Below are 18981 nucleotides of genomic sequence, written 5' to 3' on the forward strand. Positions count from 1 at the left end.
ATTAGTCTCGGCAAAGATACGAGGCTGAGTCATAAAATGAGACAAAGAGAAGCAAAGTCTTACTTAAGAGCTTCAGGTGACTCGTGAATTATACAAGTGAGGATTGAGTAGCTTCTGATTGTTTGTCGAACCAGTTCATTATGAAATGGCCCATTGTATTCCTTTTTGTGTTGGTCAAACACTTTGTTTCTGTATCAGTCATTGGCTACGATTACCGGCCTTGGTTACAGGCTTCACCTAATAGCACTCGCTGGCTGCAGCTCAGACGATGGGCCTTGTGAACCATCCTCCTTTGCTGCCCGACTGCCCCCTCCCACCCACCCCCCCTGGCTTCCACAGTTTTAAAAATCTGACCCCACCGTTAGCTTTTAGTCAAACTGACTGCCCCCACCTCCGAGAGTGGAATTTGGCAGTGACCCCGGGTGAATTCAAACGGACAGAGTTTGTCACAGGAGCACTGCGTGTGACGATCATTGGAATGTTAAACTACCTTTCCTTGTCTGCAGGACGCGAGTCCATTCACCCTGTCCGAAAGCTCAGTCACACCTGCCAGCCCTACTGTCCTGCAGATTTAACCCTGCGAGAGCTACGTTCTAGCTCAATTTGAACATATATTACACCAAGGTTCCCCTGTCGTGGCATTGACTTCTTCTCAGGAGCAGAAAAACTGTGAGACTTTTTACCTCCCTCATCCCTCTTGCAAACTTCAAGCTTCTCTCTTTGGCCCCTTTCAACCGTACGGGTGGCCTGCGATGTGGCGCCTTCCCCCTTCAGTGTCATCCCTCAACAAAAGAGAAGCTTGTACCCCTGGGCTCTCCCTGCTTTTCCTCCGCCACATTCCTGGGCCATGGGAGCTGTCTCCTCTTTGCCAGATTTCCCAGGCTTCCCTCCTCCCCGCCCCCCCCCCCCCACCCCTGCTATTCTGCATTAACCATTTACCACCTCTGGACCCATCTTTTGTCGGCTGCATAAATGACGCCACTATTCCCGGCTAGAATGGAGAATATTGGGTAATTCCCCCGTCAGTCTCGCCTGGAGACCGCACTGCTGTAAGTGACTGGGTTTGATTTTGCTCACATAATTCGTATTCTGTAACCGTCCTCCACTCAATGCATTTTTGCTGGAGAAATCACAGTGCTTTTATCGGGAGAAGTTGCTGTAGTTTTGGTTATGAGTTCTGTTTGCTGTGGTTCGTGGAGACTCTTTCTAAATAGACTCTGTAGACTGTCTGATGTAGTGCGTTGTTTAAATCGACTTTTTTTGCTGTAAAATCGACTGTGAGTCCTGCCATAAGTCCCGCCCTGCCTCCAACTCATTGGCTAACACAGTGGTATCAATAAGCATTCCCTTTTGTTCCTGTACTTGTCTCATTATCACCTATTTAACTTGCACTATCATCTCATTTGTCATTTAAACACTCCTGCCCTCCACCCTATCACAAACCTCTCCCTTTTGTTCTTTCCTCCCCCACCTCCCCCTGCCTTTCTCTCCCTTTCTCTGCACTTGCTTAAAAGCTGTTCATCTCTAACATCCTCCAGCTCTGGAAGGTCATCGAGCTGAAACGTTGGCGGCAATTTTAACCTAACCCGCCCGTCGGTAAACCCATGGGATCGGGTGCAACGTTGCTTTTGCTCCCGGCCCGATTTTATTCTTGATTGAAGTCAACGGGCTGGATGTAAACCGACATTTCACTCGACCCGGTGGGTTTCCCGATGGGCGGGTTAGGTTAAGATGACTCGCAGTAACTCCGTTTCCCTCTCTACACAGATGCTGCCTGACCTGCTGAGTGTTTCCAGCATGCGCTGTTTTTAATTGAAGAGAAACTTGAGTCAGGTAGCAGAGTTGCTACTGCCCGTAGAACTGTACCCCAAAGCGAGTCATCGTCCTCAGGAGAGAGGGAGATTTAATAGCGAGCATTTTTAATAATTAGTTGAATTCCTCAACCATTTTGCATTCAAGCAAAGCAGCATTGATAGCCACTGAAGCAAGTCTGGGCATATCGAAAATGGAATTACTTTCAGAAATTAAAATGGAATTTTTTATTGTGGAGAATGAAAATAACAGAGGCGACACTTTGAAGTGTTGTCTAACGGGTCAGAGCTGCTGATTGTATAATGGTCATCCCTTCAGTGACACCGTGTCTCAGATAATCAAAGTCAGGCCTACACATGTACACCCAATCCCAGCAACTTTCAGGAAAATAAACCAACGGGCATTAATCGCACTGGTTGGCGACAGTGACCGTTCTGCTCTCACAGGCCCACTGACAGATTACTGTTAACTCACACCATTCCTTCCCTGTATCTCTCCTTTCTGTTCACCCCTTCCCTCCCTCCCTCCGCCTCTCCGCAGTTAATGAGGTCTTATTTGCACAAACAAAATCCGGGTTTTAATACTGAAAGCTGGGAAACGTTCTTCCTGGTTTGCACCCAGGATAAGGAGAAATGGAGGCTCAGACGTGACATGGACCCTCCACGTTTGATACTGAGCCACACAGAGGAGGAAGGTCGCAGCTTTCATTCCCTGGCCTGTGCCGTGATAGCACTGGGCACCCTTGGGCTGGGGAGCAGCAACATTCCCCTCACCATTCCCCAGCAACTGCTTGGCTGAGGTGTAAGTATTCTGCCAGGCCAGCAGGCGGAGCTCCTCACTGGCGCACCCTCCCGTTGGACAGTCACCGAACCACAATGGTGGGGAGGCCTGCGACTGAAGGCCCAATATGCCTTGACTTCCCTTTCACTGTTATCGGTGTTGGTGCTGTCCTGCACTATGGGCCTTAGCCTTTCACTTCAGTTTCTCGGTATTAAAAAAAAAAGGGACACTTTCCCAGAAAAAACGGGAGAAATTCTGTGAGTTTATAAACAGAAAACTCTATCTAAGGGGACAGTGGTACTGGGGTTTGTCCGGGATCTGTAAGGTCTGAATTTCTGTGAGGAAAGAAAGAAAAAGAATAGAAAGAAATTGTATTTATATAGCACCTTTTACAACCTCAGTACGTTCCAAAGCAATTCAAAGCTATCGCAGAACATTTGAAGTATACCCACTGTTGTAATATGGAGACGAGTGCCCCCGGTCATATTACAAAACTTGGTAATCACACCAAGCTTGTCGTCCAAATGTTAAGTATAAGACAGATTGATGGTACTCACAGGGAACTGGACCGATTAAGTGAATGAGCTAAGGAATGGAAGGTGTGGATATTTGGAAGGTGATGTAGAATGAGTGGGTCTCTATTCCGTGTCAGCAGGTTATCAACAGCTCTAATTAAGCACTGATTGACCTTGATAGTTTAACCCTGAATCGTTCACAGACGAGGCTACATTTGTACTGCTGCCTGTAGTTCTCGACATTCGTGCCTCTGATTCATGTGGAGGCACTCGTAGAATTGGGCCCTTTCTCCACATCATAAAGGAGATGGCATGATTCAGGTCTTTAAATCGCTGAGAGGAATGGATAATATAAATTTAAGCAGGTTATCTAACAATCGTTATTGGAGGACCTGCGGATATGAGTAAAATTTAAAATCTTCAAACAGGATTAGAAATGACAAGGTTTGACCTGCTGCCGAGTTATAGATCTGTGGAATAGATTCTGAGCAAAAATAATTAATGTTGCGTCATCAACTACTCCAAAGAGCAGTTGGGTGAATGTCTGTTTAAGATCTGGATCTCAGGATATAGTACAGGTGGAGATGGCACAATCTTGCCCTTGAATGGGGACTTTAAATTTGCTTTAATGCCCATTCGTGTCACTGGCTCCTGCCATCTAGGCCTTGCACAGTCAACGGCAAATGCAAAATCTGGCAAGTTCACCACTAGCTGCACAAGGCGTGCGCACGAGGAGCCAGTGGCACGGAAACACCATTACCCCTCGTGTGCGGCGTGTGCGAACTCTCTGCACACCTTCAAGGGGGAGCTGGACCTGATCTTGACTGGGGCAGAGGTCGTATCATATAGAAGGAAGTGGATTAACAGATAATGTACGCACGGCTCTCCTTTGGGGGGTGGGGTGGGGGTAGGAAGTGCCTAGTCATGATGCTCCAGGCTTGATGGAGCAGCTGGTCTTTTCATGCCCATCATGTTCGTACGTAGAAGAGGCTTTAATCTGCACCCAGAGTCATGCAGCAGGGCTGCCGCTCAGAATACCAATGGAGCCGGTGTTTTTTTTTAACCTGTGTATTTGTGGTTAGCTGTGCGAGACTGGTGCAGAATTTGGGCAGAGTTCAACAGTTCAGCGTGATGTCACATGATACAGCAGAGGGCACTGAGGGAGCAGGATGCAGATCCGATCAGCTGATTTCTGTGCTTCCTCTGTGTCTCTTTCCCATCTTGTTCTGGCCTCACTTTGACGGAATTCCTCAGTTTCTCTTTCATACCGTTCTAGTCTGAATTTGACGGTTGCTATAATTGAGTCACACGTGCGAGAGACAGAGAGAGATAGATATCCTCCCTCCCACAGGATGTCATTTTTCCCCACGTTTACATTACACGCAGATGGATCAATGTTTGCCAAGTGCATCACGCAATGACATTAACTGCATCAAGCTGCATCTTTAGATCACGGAAATGTGGCCACTTCACTTCTGTGCAAAGAAAGTGACAAACTCGCCTGATTTCAAATACTTGTGAGATTGGACAGTACCGGTGTCTTTCTGGATATATCAACATGTCTCTTTAAATTTGGCTCATTGTTAAGTGCAGACATTGCTTCCTTGTGTAGGCCTGAGATAAATTACACATGGGTTAATAAATTGTGGGTATGGGACTGGACTAGCATCAGAGGTGGATGAGCTCATAATCCTACCAGGACCAGTTGTAAAATTGAGTAAGTCTAGTAATTTGGGCTTGAGCAGAGAATGACCATGACCATCTGGATAATCAGCAAAACCCCAACTGGTTCAGTAACTTCCTTCACTTCAGTGAAGGGAACCTGGCCCACATTCGACTCCAGTCCCACGCTATGTGGTTGTGTTTAATGCCCCGAGGACAACTAAAGATGGGCAATAAATACTGGTTTATTAATGGTGCCCAAATTCAAAACAGTTCAATTCTAATAAATGTTTGGGAAGTTTCTTTTTAAGAACATTCTCCCCTCCCATTTTACTTCCTGTTTCTCCCCTCCTGAAGGCGCTGACAGTTACATAGGAGTGGACCATTCAGCCCCTCGAGCCTCTTCCACCATTCAATCACATCATGATTGATCTGTACCTCAACTCCACTGACCCACCTTTGCTCCCTATCCCTTGATACCCTTCCCCAACAAAAATCTATCGATCTCAGTCTTGAAAATTTCAACTGTCCCAGTATGCACAGCCTTTTGTGGGGGGAGAGTTTCAGATTTCCACCACCCTTTCTATGAAAAAGTGCTTCCTGATTTGACTCCTGAAAGCCTAGTTCTAATTTTAGGATTATGCTCCCTTGTTCTGAATTCCCCAACCAAATCCTTTTAACATTTTAAACATGTCAATTAATCAACAGCAACAGCTTGTCTTTATATAGCCCTTTTAACATAGTAAAACGTCCCAAGGAGCTTCGCAGGAGTGTAATCACACAAAAATTGACATTGAATCTAAGAAGGAGATATTAAGATGGGTGACTAAAACTTGGTCAAAGAGGTAGGTTTTAAGGAGCGTCATAAAGGAGGAGAGAGAGATGGAGAGGCGGTGAGGTTTAGGGAGGGAATTCCAGAGCTTAGGGCCTAGGCAGCTGAAGGCACGGCCGCCAATGGTAGGGCGAAGGGGGAGGGGGATGCACAAGAGGCCAGAGTTGGAGGAAAGCAGAGTTCTTGGAGGGTTGTAGGGCTGGAGGAGGTTACAGAGATAGGGAGGGGGGTGAGGCCATGGAGGGATTTGAAAACAAGGATGCGAATTTTAAAATCGAGGCGTTGCTGGACCGGGAGCCACTGAAGGTCAGCAAGCACAGGGGTGATGGGTGAACGGGACTTGGTGCGAGTTAGGATACGCAGCAGAGTTTCGGATAAGCTCAAATTTATTGAGCGTGACAGATGGGAGGCCAGCCAGGAAAGCATTCGAACAGTCGAGTCTGGAGGTAGCGTAAGCATGGATGAAGGTTTCACCAGCAGATGGGCTGAGCCAGAGGCAGAGATGGGCGATATTACAGAGGTGGAAGTAGGCAGTCTTGCAGATGGAGTGGATATGGTGTCAGAAGCTAAGGTCTGTTAAATAGGACAAAGACAATGGCTTCGCTCTTCCCAGTGTTTAATTGAAGAAAATTGTGGCTCACCCAAGACTGGATGTCGGACAAGCAGCGTGACAAATGAGAGGCAGTGGAGGGGCCGAGAGAGTTGGTGGTGAGATAGAATTGGGTGTCATCAGCGTAATTGTGGAACCTGATGTTGTGTTTTCAGATGATACCGCCGTGGTGCAGAATGTAGATGAGAAATAGGACGGGGCAAAGGATAGATCCTTGGGGACTCCAGAGATAATGTTGCGGGAGCAGGAAGAGAATCCATTGTAGGTGATTCTCTGGCAACGACTGGATAGATAAGAGTGGAACCAGGCAAGGGCAGTCCCAATTAGCTGGACAACACAGGAGAGGCATTGGACAAAGATGGTGTGGTCATCCGTGTCAAAGGCTGCAGAAAGGTTGAGAAGGATGAGGAGGGATAGTTCACCACGGTCACAGTCACAGAGGATGTCATTTGCGATTTTGATTAGGGCTGTTTCAGTGCTGTGGCAGGGGCGGAAACCTGATTGGAGAGGTTCAAAAAAGGAAGTGATGGGCATGGATTTGGGAGGTGACAACATGTTCAAGAAATTTGGAGAGGAAAGGGAAGTTGGAGATGGGACAGTAGATTTGCAAGGACAGAGGGGGTCAAGGATGGGTTTTTTGAGGAGGAGGTGATGATAGCAGATTTGAAAGGGATCAACCCTGAACCTTTGGAATTCAAGTGAACACAAGACAAGTTTATGCAATTTGTTCTCATAATTTAACTTTTTAAGCCCTGGTATCATTCTCGTGAATCTGTGCTGCATCCCTTCCAAGGCTACATTGTCAGCTGCCCTCCACTACCTCACCCGTGTACTCATTCTCTGTGGAAGTTAGTGAAATAGAAACTTGAGGCAGATTACCAGGTCGAGCTGCTTTACTCAAAGGGAGAGAAATGTTTGGACTAATTTGCCAACACAAATTAGGAGATGCAAAGACATGCTCATAACCTAGCTACATGCTGTGATGGGCGAGTTAGGGTAAGAGAGGGATGGGATTCCTTGGGATAGTTGGGGTACTGGAGGGGTGGGATTCGTGGAGAGTTAGGGAACTGGAGGGATGGGATTTGTGGAGAGTTAGGGGACTGGAGAGATGGGATTCATTGGGAGAAAGGGTACTGGAGGGAAGGGAGTCATTGGGAGAGTTAGGGAACTGGAGGGATGGGAGTCATTGGGAGAAAGGGTACTGGAGGGAAGGGAGTCATTGGGAGAGTTAGTGTATTAGAGGGATGGGAGTCATTGTGAGAGTTAGGGTACTGGAAGGAAGAGATTCATTGGGAGAGAGGGTACTGGAAGGATGGAAGTCATTGGGAGAGTTAGGGTACTGGAGGGATGGGAGTCATTGGGAGAGTTAGGGAACTGGAGGGATGGGAGTCATTGGGAGAGAGGGTACTGGAGGGATGGGCGTCATTGGGAGAGTTAGGGTACTGGAGGGATGGGAGTCATTGGGAGAGTTAGGGTACTGGAAGGAAGGGATTCATTGGGAGAGAGGGTACTGGAAGGATGGAAATCATTGGGAGAGTTAGGGTACTGGAGGGATGGGAGTCATTGGGAGAGTTAGGGTACTGGAGGGATGGGATTCCATGGGAGTGTTAGGGTACTGGAGGGATGGGAGTCATTGGGAGAGTTAGGCTACTGGAGGGATGGAAGTCATTGGGAGAGTTAGGCTACTGGAGGGATGGGGCACATTTTAAACATACAAAATACTACTGGAATCAAAGATCTTACAGCACAGAAGGAGGTCAATCAGCCTATTGTGCGTGGGCCGGCTCTTTGAAAGAGCTATCCGATTAATCCCATTCCCTTACTCTTTCCCCATATCCCTGCAAATTTTTCCGTTTCAAGTATTTATCCAATTCCCTTTTGAAAGTTACTATTGAATCTGCTTCCACCACCCTTTCAGGCAGTGCATTCCAGATCACAACAACTCACTGCGTAAAAAAAATTCTCCTCATCTCCCCCCCTGATACTTTTGCCAATTACCTTATATCTGTGTCCTCTGGTTACCGATCCTCCTGCCAGTTTTTCCTTATTTACTCTCTCAAAACCCCTGGGAATTTTGAACACCTCTATTAAATCTCATCTTAACCTTCTCTGTGCTATAGAGAACAATAAATTACCTGGAAGTGCAGTCGCTTATTGTTATGTAGCTAAACCTGGTAGCGGCCATTTTGTGCACCGCAAGATCCTGCAGCCTGCACATGAGATGAATGGTCAGTTAATTTATTTTTGGTGGTATTGGTTGAGGGAGGTGTGTTGGCCAGGACACCAGGAAAACTCCCTGCTCTTTTGCAGACAGTGCTGTGGGACCTTTAACATCCACCCAAACCAGCTGATAGGTTTAACATCTTACTTGAAGGACAGCACCTCCACCATTGCTGCAGTCCCTCAGTACGGCACTGACGTGTCAGCCTAGACCACATGCTCAAATCCTGGAGTGCGCCTTGAAAGCACACCCTTCTGACTCAGAGGCAAGAATGCTACCAATTGAGCCAAACTGACACCTGAAGGAACAGAGAGACCAACACTGAAACTCAACTCTAGCAACTTCCCACAGCCATGATTGAAGGCCAGGGGAAACGCAGAGCACCAGATCTACTGAGAGCTATTTACAATATATAGACATATATTTCTCTGTCAAATATTGAATGAAGAAATAGCAAAAATAGAAAAGCGCAGTATGTGGAGTGACTTAATTCTTGTGTAAATGAAGTGGCTTTGTGTTTACAATCTCAGACAATTCAGTATTGTTTACATGAGCACAGAAGGCATTTGAGCAGCTTCACATTCCAGTGTTGTCAGCAGATGTGTAAGAGCAAGCCTGTGGCTTAGTGGTAGCATTACTGCCTCTGAGTCAGAAGGTGCAGCATTTGAGCCCTGCTCCAGACAGTCCCGGCGAGTGGAGACCGGAACTGCCGCTCTGAATTCTGAGCTGACATCCAGTGGGATACTCATGTCCAGTGGGTGTGAATGCCCCCCCCCCGCCACTGTATGGGTTGTGGGTGCCCATAAAACCCTCTCGTTGTGGTAGGACTTATCAGCTGCTATAAAGATGGTTACAGCCACGGAAGGAGTGTTGACGTTGTAGTCTGTCAGAGTGTTAATCAGCCTGCAAATCATTTCACTACTTCACACTATTCTCCAAGAGAAGAGTGTGAAGATACAAAAACAACAGCCCAGCCCTCGAGGTGTAGCTTTTTAAAAAAAAAATTGGGATTAACAGCTGGTTAAGTTATGAGTGGGTTTGTGTGCATTTTGTGTATCACACCATGACTCGTTATAGACAGTCTTTTTTCAGTACAAGAGGTCAGGTTGCCTGCCGTCCAGCAATATTGGATTGCAGTTATCTTCTCAATCCTACTGTAGTTTAGGGTTAAATTAAAATCCATACTCAGACAAGTGATTTGACTTTTGCAGATAGACAAGTGCAGTCAGCAGTTTCTAGTTAATTGTAAAACTGTGTCCTGAGTATCCTCACAATGCACTGACTCTTTCTGACTCAATTATTCACTCACAGAGCATTTAAACCACCGCAGGAAGGCTGGAGGTTTAATTCCCTTATGTGTGCTGAGCTGGCTGATCTCAAGTGAGGCAGTTTTAGGGGCATTGTATCTTCCTTCGGTGTCTCCAGACTAAACAGGGAGAAAAAGTCCACCAAAGCTTCCCACTCCAGATTACGTGGCCGAGAATGTTTTTGTTTTAATTCCCCTCTCCCGCTTTAGTCATGCGTGCCAAACTAGAAAGCTGGCAAAAGCTGACCAACAGCCTCAAATAAAGCTGACAGCCCCAAAAAAACTGACAACTGAAAAGCAGCCTTGAATGTAGTCCATATGACACGTGAAGACAGAAGTTAGACTAAAAGTGCAGTGGGAGAAATGGAGGGTATGCCTGCGATTCCTTCGCTGTCACAAAACAAAGAGAGAGCTTGCATTTAAAAAGTACCTTTCATGACCTCAGGACGTCCCAATAAAGTACAGTCCCCACCGTTTATAGTGGGTGGGTTGGCGTGAATGTGATTTGCCCGCTATACGTGGTGGGACGGTAATACCAAAAAAGCGAAGTAACCAACATATTTTTAAAAAAAACAGGAAATCTCACTTAGCAACTGCCTCTCCAATTGTTGGCGGTTGCATCCAGAATCTCATCACTAAGGTGCGAACAGCTGATTGAAACTGCTTGAAGACCCGACTTTGCCTGAAATCAGCAGAGCCCTTTAAATCGGTGTTGTCGTGTGCCAGACATACTGGGTTGTTGTATGCAGTACTTTCGGAGTTGTTGTCTACTGTACCTATGGGGTCGCTGCCCATTTTGACCAGTAAGCTGACCAGAAATTTATAAAATGTATCTAAAGGTGTAACTTTCCTTCCTATTGCCTTGTGATAAGGGGACTATTCAGTATTGACATGAATAAGATTTTTGGTGAGATTTCCGGCCACAGTAAAGCAAAAGTCAGAACTCAGGCGGTGACCCCACCTTCTGCCCCACCCATACCCTGCCCGCCGACCGATTCTGGTCTCGGCTAAGGGTCAGCCACCGTAATAATTATAGAGGAACTCCCCCCGAAAACAAAACACAGCCAAAAAAAAACTGCCCGCAGTTCACTGAAAAGGATACTGTTAGTTTCCTAAATCCTCCTCAGGCATGACAATCTAATCTGGCCGTTAGATTAAATGTCAACTTAGCCGTTCTTCACTGAGGGCTATACAGTGCAGGCTCCTGTTAGCTAACGGCATGTAGGAAGCTCAGGACTCAAAGCACAGGAGGAGATTGGGCCTTACAAGGGTTTCAGCTTGAGTGTGATTGATATTACATTGAAGTACCAATTGGAAAGGCTTTGATGGGACCCATGTAATGGAGCTGGTTGAGGGGGGAGTGGGGGAAACATCAGCTACATGCTTTCTTTTTTCTGAAGTAATTTGCTCCCAGCTGTCTCGCCAGCATCCAGGGAAACAAATGTAACTCTTTGACCACATCGGTCCAGACTTTCGTAAGAATATGTTTGGTGTCCAGAACATAATTATTGATTGAGCGATTCCCCCCAACTCAACCAAGAAACAGCAAAAAAGATAACGTACTGTCAAGTCGTCCAATCCAATATCGATGCTCCCTGCCTGTAGCTGTATTATTTTACACTACTTTCTACGCACACACACACACACACACACACACACAGTTATTTAACAATTTGTAGTCAAGGTCGTCTTTCTGAGGAATCAAGATCTATTTTAGTTTCTATTTCTCTTGTGATGAAGTGAATAAATAATGCAGGAGCATCTAACAATTGGGTCAGCCTTGGCTCAGTTGGTAGATCTCCCACCTCCATGGAGTGGGGACTCAAGCCCCACTCCAGGACTTGAGTGCATAATCTAGGCTGACACTTCATGGCAGTATGGTGGAAGTGCTGCAATTGTTGGAGGTGACGTCTTTCAACTGAGACATTAAATTGAGTCCACGTCTGGCCTGGCGTGATTTGAAGATCTGGGAGTTATCCTGGCCGACGTTCCTCCCTCAACCAACACCACTAAAAGTAATTTGACTGGTCAGTCATCTCATTGGCGTTTGAGGGAGGTTGCTGGCATAGAACGGTTGCCACGTTTACCGACATAATGACCATTACTTCACCCTGATTCATTGTGCACGGCACTTTGATGGGACAAGACACTATATTGAGGAGTGAGCCTTCAATAGCGGTAGCATTCCTACCCATGGGTCAGAAGGTGCAGGATTTGAGCCATGCTCCAGACAGTCCCGGTGAGTGGAGACTGGAGCTCCCACTCTGAATACTCAGATGACATCCAGTGGGGATACGCATGTCCGGTGGGTGTGAGTGGCCCTGTCCCCTCACCGTATGGGTTGTAGGAGCCCATAAAACCCTCACTGTATAGGACTGACCCGATCGGCCGGTAAAAAGATGGTTATAGCCATGGAAGGAGTATTCACGTCACGGCCTGTCAGACTGTTAATCAGCCTGTGAGTCTTTTCACTGCTTCACACTACTCTCCAAGGGAAGAGTGCGAAGATACCAAAAACAAACAAGACACTGTATAATTGATTATTTATCTTTATTATCTAGAATCTCAATACTTTTGTCTGGTTCTTGTTTCTAGTTACACAAACAGAGTCGTCGGGAACGGACTCAAAGAGCAGGCCAACAACCCGGAAGTGAAAGTCCGAGGACCTGACCCTATGGTCAAGCAAGTCATTGACAAGCTCTTGTATATTAACAAGGTAAGATGCTTGGACCCACATCTGTCCCTGGACTATACTAAGCAGCTGGGTGAATGGGACTCAGTTATCAACCACAAAGCAGAGCTGAGATAATCAGGCAAATATAGTCCAAGGGTTAAAGGGTTCTTGGCGTCAGTGGAAATTATTATGGGGGGGGGGGGTCCTTGATCTTTATGCACCACCATCTCTTCCTCCCCCAAGAAAACCTCCTGTGCCCAACCAATAGCCAGCGGCTCTTCACTGACTGCTGGTACCTGAAATTGTGACCCCCCCACCTTCAGTTGCCCAGTCCTGGCACATCCTGAGTGACCACCTAAGAGTGGCAAACATATCCTCTAATAAGCCAACCTCACATTGTTGGGCAAGGTCCAGCCTTACAGCGCAGGTGTACGGAGTGCCTGAATAGCACTGGTACTGCGACACTGCATTATTGGTCCCCTGTAACTCTATCACTCTCTCTTTCTCTGCTCACTCTCCCTCTCTATGCCTCTGTTTCTGTGTCTCTGAGTTCTCTATATGGCTGTGAGCTCTCTCTCTCTATCTCTGTATCTCTATGAGCTCCCTCTCTCTATATCTCTGTGAGCTCTCTCTATCTCTGTGAGCTCCCTCTCTATATATCTCTGTATCTCTGTGAGCTCTCTCTATCTCTGTATCTCTGTGAGCTCCCTCTCTCTATATCTCTGTATCTCTGTGAGCTCTCTCTATCTCTGTATCTCTGTGAGCTGTGTCTCTGTCCCTCTCTTTCTATCTCTGTATCTCTGTGAGCTCTCTATCTCTGTCTCTGTCCCTCTCTTTCTGTCTCTGACTCTGTGAGCTCTATGTGTGATCGCTCTGCATTAGTTTGACCAATGTTGCTGAGTGGCTTTGGTTGCCTGCTATTCATTGAAGTAGCAAACATTTTGAGCTTGACAAATATTAACACCTGTGATGTATTTGTATATTTGTTATATTTAATGTTGGATGATTGACCTGATGTCCCCCATGTCTCTCTTTCTTTCTGTCTCTCTTTCTTTTTCTTTCTCCCTCTCGATCAGTCATTCGTTCTCTCTCTGACCGTCTCTCGGTCTGTGTCTCTCTCCTGCTCTCTTTCTCTCTCATTCTCCCTGTCTCATTCTTTCTCTTTGTCTATCATTCTTCTCTTTCTCTCTCTCTCTCTCTCTACCTCTCCCTCGTTTCTCTCTCTCAGCCTCTGTCTCTCTCGCCGTTTCTCACTTGCTCTCTGTCTCACTCTGTCTCTCGCTCTTCTGTCTCGCTTTCTCCCTTTCTTCTATCTCTCTGGCTCATCCTCTATCTCTCTCTCTCTCTCTCTCTCTCTGTTGCTTCCCTGCTTTTCAAACCTTTTTGTTCTGAATTTGATGGTTGCTGTAGATCGGGCTGCAGCATTCAGGGTCACATTAAGTTGAGGTCACAGAGATACGTTTGGGTGCACTGGTCATATGCTGTGACTCGGGACTGTTCGGAAGAGATTCCCATATCTCCACACACAAAGCCTCCTCCTAATCTTGACAGAGCTTTCTCCATAAATAACTCATCATAAAATTTCAGCCTCCCCTGCTGTAAGCCTATTTATATAACGGCTTTGTTTTCAGGAATGTTGGAGCTACATCTGGACTGCAAGTGTTGACGGTCCAGGCATGAGATGCCCAATGTGTGGGGCACATGATAGGGCGTCACATGCTGTACCTCTCACGAACAACCCTTCGCTGCCAATCAACGGCTGAACTCAGAAAGCGGCACATAGTTGCTCTGAATTCTCTTTTAACTTTGCCTGTGCTCCTGTGACGGTGAAGCTGCCAGGAGTCCCCCAGTTTGATCCCTCGTCCGTGCCGAGTTACCCGAATCAGCCAGGGGGTGTTACAGTTGGCCTTTAGATTCCCTGGGCTGCGGAAGGGGAAAATCCGTCAGACTTCCTGATCGGGATTGCTATCCATTGAATCCTGATGCTATCCGATGAGGACAGGATCAGGTCAGGCTGTGATATTCCCATGGATGAATAGCCTAGCAGCACTCATTAACCATACCCACATGGGAACAATGACCACTTGAGTGGGATACCAGAGGGCTGCTTGGACCCATGGACGTGTCTGCCAGAGAGAGCTGGTGCCTTTAATAAGCCAAGGGAGAAAACTGGAAAGAGACGGGAGTAACCTCTGTATAACATCAGAGTTATTTAGAGGCTGAAAAGAAAGAAAGCAAACACTTGATGTTGTATTGCACCCATCATATTCTCAGGACATCCCAAAGTGCTTTACGACCAATGAATTATTTGAAGTGTGGTCACTATTGCAATGTAAGCAACCGCAGGAGGGAGTTTTCACACAGCAAGGTCCCACACACAGCAAATGAGATAAATGGCCAGTTAATGTGTCTTGGCGGTGGTGTTAGAGGGAGGAGTGTTGGCCTGGATACTTGGAGAATGCCCGGCTCCTCTTGAAATAATACCATGGGATGTTTCATGCCCACGTGAACAGACAGACGGGGCCTCAGTTTAACATCTCATCTGAAAAACGACATCTCCAACAATGTAGCAGTACCTGCACCGGCAGTGCGGGCCGAGATTACGGTGTGGATCTTCCTCTTTGTTGCACCTGAGAAATTGGCATTCCGCAGGTGCAGCAGCGAGGAAAAAGGGGCAGAGTCCCGTTACATCAGGTCTCCGCCCTCACCGTGCTGTCCCGGGACGTCCTGCGGCTTTGGGATTTGACCTCACCGCTCCAGCACTTGGTGTTGGCACAGGACAAGCAATAGAATTTTACTGAGGTGGGAGGGGGCGGTGGACGCCCAGTGGAGGAGTGCCTGCAGAAACCTAGTCCAAGGCCCTGCTAGGTTCTGAGGCTGGCCAAAGATGAAAGAGGAGCGGCAACATGTTTTGTTCCCTGGTTTTCTGGTGTTAGGGTCAGTCACGGGGTAGGGGCTTGTGCTTCAGAATGTGCCCCTTGAGGAAAATCTGATGTGCTCAAGTCCTAGAGTGGGCCTTCACCCTTCTGACTCAAACCCTGGGATACTACCAACTGAGCCAAGCTGACTTAAGGCTCCCTTTTAGTTGTGAGATAACCAGGAGCCACCACATTGATGTTTTTTCCCCTCCGTGTTTATCCGATCCTTTACTCAAGGTACTGGTTCTCTCTGGGACACGGTTCTACCCCTGCTAATCATCCTCTGCTGTATCGCCTAAGCGACGATTCTTCAGATGCGAGAGCTTGGACATTGAGAGACAGCAGGTTGCTTGACCATGGGAGGCATCACAGCTGAGCCTAATCCTGTTTCCATCTTTCACCAAGCCCACTTTCCAGGAAGGGGCTCGCAATCGGGAACAGGAACACTGGCTGATTTTCCATCCCACCCCACCGCCCCCCCACCACCTCTAGTCTGGGACACTGAGTCCGATTGTAGAGTCCTTCTGCCACCCTGGTTGAGATCAGCTAACTCAGTACAGACCAGAAATTGAACCTGGGACAGGCCTGGTCTTGTCTGGCTCAGTACCAGTGGCTGATTTATCGAGAGAGCCCAGAAAAGGTAACGTTTATGAAGTTACTGAAGATTTGCACTCAGTGCCCCGTCCCCGGCTGTTGTAAAACTCTTTAAACATCTATTTCAGTCTTCTTTTTCTTAAAACAAATAACATTTGAGCAGGATATGGCAGAGGAATGAAATCACCACATAATGTACAATAGCTGTGTTTTATACATTACTGCAGGGCAATTCTGCATTAATGAGTCCCTGCTTCATGATTCATGCACCAAAGACCATGAATATGTAAATATTTCCTTTTCTATAAAGATGTGGAATGGTTTTAAGTGGAATTCTGTTTGATATCCATCATCCCTTGAAGATATGCTCGGTTTGACATTTACAACTAATTGACAGTGTGTTCGGTTTGGTAATCTGCTGTGATGTCATTGCAGGCACAAGGTCACACTTTTCAACCATTTTATTTTGGAAGAGTTTCTCAGTAGTTGAATTGTGGATTAACAAAACATTTCAGGAAAGGAAAGTGGGCGGGCAAGGAGCATAAACTTCATTCAAAGCAACTGTCACGACATGAGGATGCAGACTACGATGATTTCCCTAGACAAACAGGCAGTCCTACCGATCCCTTCCCATTTAATCCCATTGTATAAAATCCTAAGGAATCCAACCCTTCCCATTCACTCCTATTCTATAGAATCTAAATGCACCAAGTTCCTTCCCGTTCATTCCTATTGTATCGAATCCCATTGGACAGAACCGTTCCCATTGTGAACGGTTACAGTAGCCCATTGGTTATAATGCTGGACTAGCAACCGTGAGTTCAAATCCCACCACGGGAAGTTGAGGATTTAAGTGTTGGGTTCCTGGGTACCGATGATGTTTTGTCACTGACTAACTGGAAAGAAAGAAAATCAAAAGGCGGATTTACCAGGTTTGTAAAGAAATATAGGATGAGGAGACCATTCATGCAGCCATGTCCTGTCGTAACAATGTTGATACCGGAAACAGTATAGAGCAGAAGTGCTTCAAGAGCGCAGCCTATGTCCAACATGTCCTCACCTCCACAATGGATGAATGCAGAGCTCCACAGGGAGCTTCTAAGTCATTACTGAAGAAAAAAACTAGAGGATGAAGAGTAATTTTGTATGAGGTGCAATTTCAGTGAGCTGCAGTCAGTCTCCCTCCACCCTCTCCCAAGAATCAGCTCCAGTCTAAACAGTGACGCCTTACAGTTTAGGATATTGCACTTCCCATCCCAGCAATCCCCACGGCTCCTCTGACTGACCAAATTCTAGGCAGTTCTGTGCTGTGGCCGAGATTGACACTGGGCCATAATCACCTCAGACAGGACACTTCAAGCCTGAATTCAAACCCAGAGCCCAGAGATGGAAGGGCAGAGCACTAACCGACTGCACCACCCAGCTACCCCAGTGAGATCCATCTTTAACTGCAAGCACTGGAGTGGAAGTTGAGGTGTCACCTGGCCTGTATGAAGGTACAAAGCCTCTTGCCTCAACATCAATAACTACTTGCATTTATAGAGCGCTTTTAACATAGTAAAACGTCCCAAGGCGCTTCACAGGAGAGTTACCAAACAAAATTTGTCACTGAGCCACATAAGGAAATATTAGGATTGGTGACCAAATGCTTGGTCAAAGAGGTAGGTTTTAAGGAGATTCTTAAAGGAGGAGAGAGAGGTAGAGAGGCGGAGAGGTTTAGGGAGGGAATTCCAGAGCTTAGGGCCTAGGCAGCTGAAGGCACGGCCGCCAATGGTGGAGTGATTAAAATCAGGGATGCACAAGAGGCAAGAATTGGAGGAGCGCAGAGATCTTGGGAGGGTTGTAGGACTGGAGGAGGTTACAGAGATAGGGAGGGCCGAGACCACGGACGGATTTGAAATCAAGGATGAGAATTTTAAAATCGAGGCATTCCCAGACTGGGAGCCAATGAGCACAGTCAGTGAGCACAGGAGTGATGGGTGAACTTGGGACTTGGTGCGAGTTAGGATATGGGCAGCAGATGTGTTCAAGTTGATTGAGGGTGGAAGAACTTTCTATCTGGGATAAGGGATTTGCATTCAGCTATTTCTGACCATCCTTTTGAGTTCCAGAGAAACATCGAAGTATTCTCAATAGAACCTGTGGTGAACTGATTTGCATTATTCATCGACACCTTTTAAATAATAAATAAAAATTAGATTGGACAGTTTAGTTCCATTCAAAATTTAAAAAAACATTGGTCAAAAATTAATTAGAGTTGACTCCTGTCAACAATGCTGGCTGAAAGAGATTTGTATATTTTATTAATGTATTCATGATGTATTGTAAATATTTAGACTTAAACAATAGAAGGCAGTATGTTTAACAAGGCTTTCAATTTCAAGGAGAGATGAAGGAGAGGCTGGAAAGTACTTCAGAGTAACAGCTATGAAAATCCACAGCTACATTTTACTTGAGGTATTGGTGATAGTCATTAGTGACACTATTTCGAAGAAGAGCAGGGGAGTTCTCCCTGGTCTCCTGGCCAATATTTACCCCTCACCAAAAAACAGATTATCTGATCATTATCACATTGCTGTTTGTGGGATCTTGCTATGTGCAAATTGGCTGCCACGTTTCCTACATTACAACAGTGACCACACTTCAAAAAGTACTTAATTGGCTGTAAAGCGCTTTGGGACTTCCTGAGGTCATGAAAGGGGCTATATAAATACAAGTTATTTCTCTTTCTAGTTTGGAATGCCTGAATTCTTTTACTGGTTATTTTGACTACAGCCCATTTTGGGAGAGAGTGGAGAGAGGTTGCCTCTGCAGCTCGCTGTGTCGTACCTACGGCCCAATGTTGAGAGAGTGGAGAGAGGTTGACTCCGCAGCTCGCTGTGTCGTACCCAAGGCCCAATGTTGAGAGAGTGGAGAGGGTTGAATCTGCAGCTTGCTGTGTGGTACCTATGAACCATTGTTGAGTGAGAGTGGAGGTGGTTCACTCTGCAGCTCACCGTGTCGTACCTACGGCCCATTGTCGAGTGAGAGTGGAGGAGGTTGACTCTGCAGCTCACT

At 46.5% G+C, this 18981-nt stretch overlaps 1 protein-coding gene across 5 annotated transcripts in view; it reads left to right on the forward strand.

Annotated features, from left to right (window-relative positions):
- The window catches only part of gpc5b (glypican 5b), a 688958-nt gene that overhangs the window by 328931 nt on the left and 341046 nt on the right, over positions 1 to 18981 (forward strand). For all 5 annotated transcript variants that reach the window (XM_067995585.1, XM_067995586.1, XM_067995587.1 and 2 more), the window contains one exon: positions 12334 to 12454. In XM_067995585.1, coding sequence (XP_067851686.1) covers positions 12334 to 12454 — 121 coding nt within the window. The remainder of the gene's footprint in view (positions 1 to 12333; positions 12455 to 18981) is intronic.

Source organism: Heptranchias perlo, chromosome 13 (assembly GCF_035084215.1).
Source record: "Heptranchias perlo isolate sHepPer1 chromosome 13, sHepPer1.hap1, whole genome shotgun sequence".
Lineage (NCBI taxonomy): Eukaryota > Metazoa > Chordata > Chondrichthyes > Hexanchiformes > Hexanchidae > Heptranchias > Heptranchias perlo.